We start from the raw sequence: 8,431 nt of genomic DNA, 5'->3' as shown, positions 1-8,431 counted from the left end.
ATTGAAAAGAAAATGCGTGGTTAAGTAAATAGAAATCTACCGGGGGCAGTTGACAAGGAAAAACTTGCCGATGGTTGTTAAGATGTGACTTGAAGTTTCAGACAGAAGCCTTAATATGTATCGCGAAGGAACAAGCACTCGGGACAAATTATGTTAAAATTTGATAAAGATGGAGAAGAGAAAGCAACTAGACATCCGCTGGTCGAGTGTAATACACACTGGGACCTTGGGTAGACTTGTTGCCACCCAAATTCCAGTGAAGACCAATGGTAATCACCAACGAGAAATCAATCGTAAGCGGCAGCTACGATAACGCAAATCTATTTGCAAAATGTAATCGACAATGTTGAGATTACTGGAAATCTGTGGAGACTTGTTGTAACTAAAACTTCAGAGAATGGCACAAGTTGTTCTCAAAGTCAAATATTTGATGATGACCTGTGTGACTACTTCTAGTGAGTAAATAATAATAATAATAATAATAATAATAATAATAATAATAAAACTTGATGTGAATTTCTCAATTTCTTCATAAAAAACGACAAAGAAACTTAGAGACGTTGATTGCCGAAACTTTGATGAACCCTTCCATGGCTGAACCAGGCGATACTTCATTCTACCAGAAGAACTCCTAAAACCGCCACAATGATCCCTGATTCAATGGATGGACAGTCGGGTCTTTTCGCACTTTTTATGTCATCTTTTGAGGACATATAATATTATAGCAAATCGCTGAAATATGATCTTAGCAACGATCTCCATTATGACGTCATGCATGTTTGTTTCGATTTATTTTGCAAAATTCATTCCGATATATCTCGTGCCATTGTACACAACGATTATCAAAAGCGCAAACTTACCTACTTACATATCTATCTATCTATCTATCTATCTATTTAATGCCGAATGCAAAGATTCTGGAGAAAGATTTTTTTAATAAAATATATTTGTTGTTTTCAAGTCGGTTTCTATTTAAGCCATAGTTGGCACCCTAACAAATACTACCACTCCGGGTCAGAGTGGACCTGGGAGCCATGGCAATTAAAGGGTGGTTCCACACTCCACAACCCCCGCAAGCTGAGGCCTTACCATCGGATAAAGTTTAAGATCTTATCCAGGACCTTGTGGAATTAGATATAAACAAAAGAACCCGAAATGAAAGAAATAATAGGAAAAGAATTAAAAAAAATACTATGTTAGGATTGAATGAGAGACACACAATATCAACAGTAAAAACATTGGCAGTAGCCGTATTTCGATATGGGGTGGATATTAGTTAATGGAAAGAAAATGCGCTGAAAGGTATGGATAGGAAGACCAGAAAAACGATGATAATAGATAGAGCTCCCCACCCAAAGAGGGATATCGATAGGTAATATGTGAAAAGAAAAGACGGGGCGGGGTCTAGAAATAAAGGGTATAGAACGATGTACAATAGAATCAAATACTTTGAAAGTTTACGCCTCAAACTTTAAGAAAAAGCTTATACAGGATGTATCAAACTTTTGAAAATTGCAAGAGAGCGAACAAGTAAGAAGCAAGGAATTTAAGGCAATAAATTAACTAAAATGAAAGACAAGTGGATTGAAAAGAAAATGCGTGGTTAAGTAAATAGAAATCTACCGGGGGCAGTTGACAAGGAAAAACTTGGCGATGGTTGTTAAGATGTGACTTGAAGTTTCAGACAGAAGCTTAATATGTATCGCGAAGGAACAAGGACTCGGGACAAATTATGTGAAAAATTGATAAAGATGGAGAAGAGAAAACTACTAGACATCCGCTGGACGATTGTAATGAGAGCTGGAAACTTGGGGAGACTTATTGCCACCCAAATTCCAGTGAATACCAATGGTAATCACCAACGAGAAATCAATCGTTAGCGGCAGCTAAGATAACGCAAATTTATTTGCAAAATGTAATCGACAATGTTGAGATTACTGGAAATCTGTGGAGACTTGTTGTAACTAAAACTCCAGAGAATGGCACAAGTTGTTCTCAAAGTCAAATATTTGATGATGGGCTGTGTGACTACTTCTAGTGATTTCCTCATAAAAAAAAAAGACAAAGAAACTTAGAGACTTTGATTTCTAAAACTTTGATGACCCCTTCCATGGCTGAACCAGGCGATACTTCATTCTACCAGAAGAACTCCTAAAACCGCCGCAATGATCCCTGATTCAATGGATGGACAGTCGGGTCTTTTCGCACTTTTTTATGTCATCTTTTTAGGACATATAACATTATAGAGAATCTCTGAAATATGATCTTAGCAACGATCTCCATTATGACGTCATGCATGTTTGTTTCGATTTATTTTGCAAAATTCATTCCGATATATCTCGTGCCATTGTACACAACGATTATCAGAAGCGCAAACTTACCTACTTACATATCTATCTATCTATCTATCTATCTATCTATCTCTCATATTCGTTTTCATCTCTATATAATTTTTTGTTATAGTTATTGTTACATGCAGTTGCGATAGTTTTATTTATTGTTATAGTTTTGTGTTATAAAAATTATTTTGAAATGGATAAGCGACCATGCAGAGAAAAATCAAAACAAAGTCGAAAATCTCCTTACAGCCGTCCAAGGTTAAGTAAAATCATGAATTCAAGTAAAAGAAAATAATTATATCGTTTTTGTATATTCTCGAATCATTTTTTAATCATAAAACAAGAGTTTTTATGATGAAAAATGAAATATATCAACTTTTTTTACTATAACATGAGTTTTCAGTATGGAATTTGGCATGAAACAGTGTAGTGCCATAAAAAGAAAGATGGGAACAATTTTTGAAAATAAAGGAATAAAATGTTTAAATGTGGAAATGATAAGATAGTTGGAGAAGCAGTATACAGCTACTTTAGAATTGTGGAATTAGTTGGTTGGTTCTTTTTGTTTTACTGCATATCAACCTTTTTCAAGTTATTTAATGCCGAATCCAAAGATTCTGAATAAAGATATTTTTTTAATAGAATATATTTGTTGTTTTCCAGTCGGTTTCTATTTAACCCATAGTTGGGGCCCTAACAGGTATTATCACTCCGGGTCTGAGTGGACCTGGGAGCAATGGCAATTAAAGGGTTGCTCCACACTCCCCAGAGCCGTCAAGCTGGAGCCTCACCATCGGATATAGTTTAAGATCTATGCAGGACCTTGTGGAATTAGATTTAAAAAAAGAACCTGAAATGAAAGAAAATAAATTAACTAAAAATGAAAGACAAGTGGATTGAAAAGAAAATGCGTGGTTAAGTAAGTAGAAATCTACCGGGGGCAGTTGACAAGGAAAAACTTGCCGATGGTTGTTAAGATGTGACTTGAAGTTTCAGACAGAAGCCTTAATATGTAACGCGAAGGAACAAGGACTCGGGACAAATTATGTGAGAAATTGATAAAGATGGAGAAGAAAAAGTAATTAGACATCCGCTGGTCGAGTGTAATACACACTGGGACCTTGGGTAGACTTGTTGCCACCCAAATTCCAATGAAGACCAATGGTAATCACCAACGAGAAATCAATCGTAAGCGGCAGCTACGATAACGCAAATCTATTTCCAAAATGTAATCGACAATGTTGAGATTACTGGTAATCTGTGGAGACTTGTTGTAACTAAAACTTCAGAGAATGGCACAAGTTGTTTTCAAAGTGAAATATTTGATGATTGGCTGTGTGACTACTTCTAGTGAGTAAATAATAATAATAATAATAATAATAATAATAATAATAATAATAATAATAATAATAATAATAAAACTTGATGTGAATTTCTCAATTTCTTCATGAAAAAAACGACAAAGAAACTTAGAGACGTTGATTTCTAAAACTTTGAGTAACCCTTCCATGGCTGAACCAGGCGACACTTCATTCCACCAGAAGAACTCCTAAAACCGCCACAATGATCCCTGATTCAATGGATGGACAGTCGGGTCTTTTCGCACTTTTTATGTAATCTTTTGAGGACATATAATATTATAGCAAATCGCTGAAATTAGATCTTAGAAACGATCTCCATTATGACGTCATGCATGTTTGTTTCGATTTATTTTGCAAAATTCATTCCGATATATCTCGTGCCATTGTACATAACGATTATCAAAAGCGCAAACTTACCTACTTACATATCTATCTATCTATCTATCTATCTATCTATTTAATGCCGAATCCAAAGATTCTAAAGAAAGATTTTTTTAATAGAATATATTTGTTGTTTTCAAGTCGGTTTCTATTTAAGCCATAGTTGGGACCCTAACAGATACTACCACTCCGGGTCAGAGTGGACCTGGGAGCAATGGAATTTAAAGGGTGGTTCCACACTCAACAACCCCCGAAAGCTGAGGCCTTACCATCGGATAAAGTTTAAGATCTTATCCAGGACCTTGTGGAATTAGATTAAAAAAAAGAACCTGAAATGAAAGAAATAATAGGAAAAGAATTTTAAAAAATACTACGTCAGGATTGAATGAGAGACACACAATATCAACAGTAAAAACATTGGCAGTAGCCGTATTTCGATATGGGGTGGATATTAGCAACGAAGTTTATTCGGGCTTGCGCGACAGCTGACGGAAATAATCAGAAAAGGTTGACTGAGCGTCCAACAATTGTATCGAACGCGCCGACTGTATTTAGCTAATACGAATCTATGAAAGCTCCTTGTTTGTATAAATTGGAAGACATTTAAAAAAAATAAGTTTAATAGCTGAGGTTAGAGTAAAGGTTTGCGGTTACGGTTTAGGGTTACTATTTAGGATTAAGGTTAGGTTAAATCATTGTTTGTAATTTTATTTGTTTTATTTATATGTTACGAAAAGTAAATGCGTATTTTGTGTAGGTCAAGAAGAAATACCAGGTAAACTATTTATTAATTATTGATGACTTAAAGTTGTATGCAAAGAACAAATACCAGCTAAATACGATTGTAAGGACTGTTTAAACGTTCAGTATGGAATTTGGCATGAAACAGTGTAGTGCCATAAAAAGAAAGATGGGAACAATTTTTGAAAATAAAGGAATAAAATGTTTGAATGTGGAAATGATAAGATAGTTGGAGAAGCAGTATACAGCTACTGTAGAATTGTGGAATTAGTTGGTTGGTTCTTTTGTTTTCCTGCATATCAACCTTTTTCAAGTTATTTAATGCCGAATCCAAAGATTTTGAAGAAAGATATTTTTTTAATAGAATATATTTGTTGTTTTCCAGTCGGTTTCTATTTAACCCATAGTTGGGGCCCTAACAGGTATTACCACTCCGGGTCAGAGTGGACCTGGGAGCAATGGCAATTAAAGGGTGGCTCCACACTCCCCAGAGCCATCAAGCTGGAGCCTCACCATCGGATATAGTTTAAGATCTTATCCAGAACCTTGTAGAATTAGATTTTAAAAAAGAACCTGAAATGAAAGAAAATAAATTAACTAAAAATGAAAGACAAGTGGATTGAAAAGAAAATGCGTGGTTAAGTAAGTAGAAATCTACCGGGGGCAGTTGACAAGGAAAAACTTGCCGATGGTTGTTAAGATGTGACTTGAAGTTTCAGACAGAAGCCTTAATATGTATCGCGAAGGAACAAGCACTCGGAACAAATTATGTGAAAAATTGATAAAGGTGGAGAAGAGAAAGCAACTAGACATCCGCTGGTCGAGTGTAATACACACTGGGACCTTGGGTAGACTTGTTGCCACCCAAATTCCAGTGAAGAACAATGGTAATCACCAACGAGAAATCAATCGTAAGCGGCAGCTACGATAACGCAAATCTATTTGAAAAAAGTAATCGACAATGTTGAGATTACTGGAAATCTGTGGAGACTTTTTGTAACTAAAACTTCAGAGAATGGCACAAGTTGTTCTCAAAGTCAAATATTTGATGATGACCTGTGTGACTACTTCTAGTGAGTAAATAATAATAATAATAATAATAATAATAATAATAATAATAATAATAACAATAACAATAATAATAATAATAATAATAATAATAATAATAAAACTTGATGTGAATTTCTCAATTTCTCCATAAAAAAAAACGACAAAGAAACTTAGAGACGTTGATTGCCGAAACTTTGATGAACCCTTCCATGGCTGAACCAGGCGATACTTCATTCTACCAGAAGAACTCCTAAAACCGCCACAATGATCCCTGATTCAATGGATGGACAGTCGGGTCTTTTCGCACTTTTTATGTCATCTTTTGAGGACATATAATATTATAGCAAATCGCTGAAATATGATCTTAGCAACGATCTCCATTATGACGTCATGCATGTTTGTTTCGATTTATTTTGCAAAATTCATTCCGATATATCTCGTGCCATTGTACACAACGATTATCAAAAGCGCAAACTTACCTACTTACATATCTATCTATCTATCTATCTATTTAATGCCGAATGCAAAGATTCTGGAGAAAGATTTTTTTAATAAAATATATTTGTTGTTTTCAAGTCGGTTTCTATTTAAGCCATAGTTGGCACCCTAACAAATACTACCACTCCGGGTCAGAGTGGACCTGGGAGCCATGGCAATTAAAGGGTGGTTCCACACTCCACAAACCCCGCAAGCTGAGGCCTTACCATCGGATAAAGTTTAAGATCTTATCCAGGACCTTGTGGAATTAGATATAAACAAAAGAACCCGAAATGAAAGAAATAATAGGAAAAGAATTTTAAAAAATACTATGTTAGGATTGAATGAGAGACACACAATATCAACAGTAAAAACATTGGCAGTAGCCGTATTTCGATATGGGGTGGATATTAGTTAATGGAAAGAAAATGCGCTGAAAGGTATGGATAGGAAGACCAGAAAAACGATGATAATAGATAGAGCTCCCCACCCAAAGAGGGATATCGATAGGTAATATGTGAAAAGAAAAGACGGGGCGGGGTCTAGAAATAAAGGGTATAGAACGATGTACAATAGAATCAAATACTTTGAAAGTTTACGCCTCAAACTTTAAGAAAAAGCTTATACAGGGTGTATCAAACTCTTGAAAATTGCAAGAGAGCGAACAAGTTAGAAGCAAGGAATTTAAGGCAATAAATTAACTAAAATGAAAGACAAGTGGATTGAAAAGAAAATGCGTGGTTAAGTAAGTAGAAATCTACCGGGGGCAGTTGACAAGGAAAAACTTGGCGATGGTTGTTAAGATGTGACTTGAAGTTTCAGACAGAAGCCTTAATATGTATCGCGAAGGAACAAGCACTCGGGTCAAATTATGTGAAAAATTGATAGAGATCGAGAAGAGAAAGCTACTAGACATCCGCTGGACGAGTGTAATGAGGACTGGAAACTTGGGGAGACTTATTGCCACCCAAATTCCAGTGAATACCAATGGTAATCACCAACGAGAAATCAATCGTTAGCGGCAGCTACGATAACGCAAATCTATTTGCAAAATGTAATCGACAATGTTGAGATTACTGGAAATCTGTGGAGACTTGTTGTAACTAAAACTCCAGAGAATGGCACAAGTTGTTCTCAAAGTGAAATATTTGATGATGGGCTGTGTGACTACTTCTAGTGAGTAAATAATAATAATAATAATAATAATAATAATAATAATAATAATAATAATAATAATAATAATAATAATAATAAAACTTGATGTGAATTTCTCAATTTCTTCATAAAAAAAAAGACAAAGAAACTTAGAGACTTTGATTTCTAAAACTTTGATGACCCCTTCCATGGCTGAACCAGGCGATACTTCATTCCACCAGAAGAACTCCTAAAACCGCCGCAATGATCCCTGATTAAATGGATGGACAGTCGGGTCTTTTCGCACTTTTTTATGTCATCTTTTAGGACATATAACATGATAGAGAATCGCTGAAATATGATCTTAGCAACGATCTCCTTTATGACGTCATGCATGTTTGTTTCGATTTATTTTGCAAAATTCATTCCGATATATCTCGTGCCATTGTACACAACGATTATCAGAAGCGCAAACTTACCTACTTACGTATCTATCTATCTATCTATCTATCTCTCATATTCGTTTTCATCTTTATATAATTTTTTGTTATAGTTATTGTTACATGCAGTTGCGATAGTTTTTTGTTATTGTTATAGTTTGTGTTATAAATATTATTTTGAAATGGATAAGCGACCATCCAGAGAAAAATCAAAACAAAGTCGAAAATCTCCTTACAGCCGTCCAAGGGTAAGTAAAATCATGAATTCAAGTAAAAGAAAAAAATTATACCGTTTTTTTCTTATATTCTCGAATATTTCTTTAATCATAAAACAAGAGTTTTCATGATTATAAAATTAAATATATCAACTTTTTTTTACTATAACATGAGTTTTCAAATGAGATAATTTTCTCGTGTTGATTTCAACGAAGTTTATTCGGGCTTGCGCGACAGTTGACGGAAATAACCAGAAAAGGTTGACTGAGCGTTCCACAATTCTATCGAACGC

General features: G+C 34.9%; 1 protein-coding gene across 1 annotated transcript in view; it reads left to right on the top strand.

Moving 5' to 3' along the window:
• The first annotated feature begins 4,556 nt into the window (after nt 1-4,556).
• LOC145276618 (uncharacterized) overlaps nt 4,557-8,431 on the top strand; it is a 160,743-nt gene continuing 156,868 nt past the window's right edge. Inside the window, exon 1 of the mRNA XM_080127811.1 lies at nt 4,557-8,171. Coding sequence (XP_079983937.1) covers nt 8,106-8,171 — 66 coding nt within the window. The 5' untranslated portion in view covers nt 4,557-8,105. The remainder of the gene's footprint in view (nt 8,172-8,431) is intronic.

Source organism: Euprymna scolopes, chromosome 5 (genome assembly GCF_053919585.1).
Source record: "Euprymna scolopes isolate OS-2025 chromosome 5, ASM5391958v1, whole genome shotgun sequence".
In the NCBI taxonomy this organism is placed as follows: Eukaryota; Metazoa; Mollusca; class Cephalopoda; order Sepiida; family Sepiolidae; genus Euprymna; species Euprymna scolopes.
Note: the sequence above shows the minus strand (reverse complement) of the source record. Positions and strands in the feature narration are given on the sequence as shown.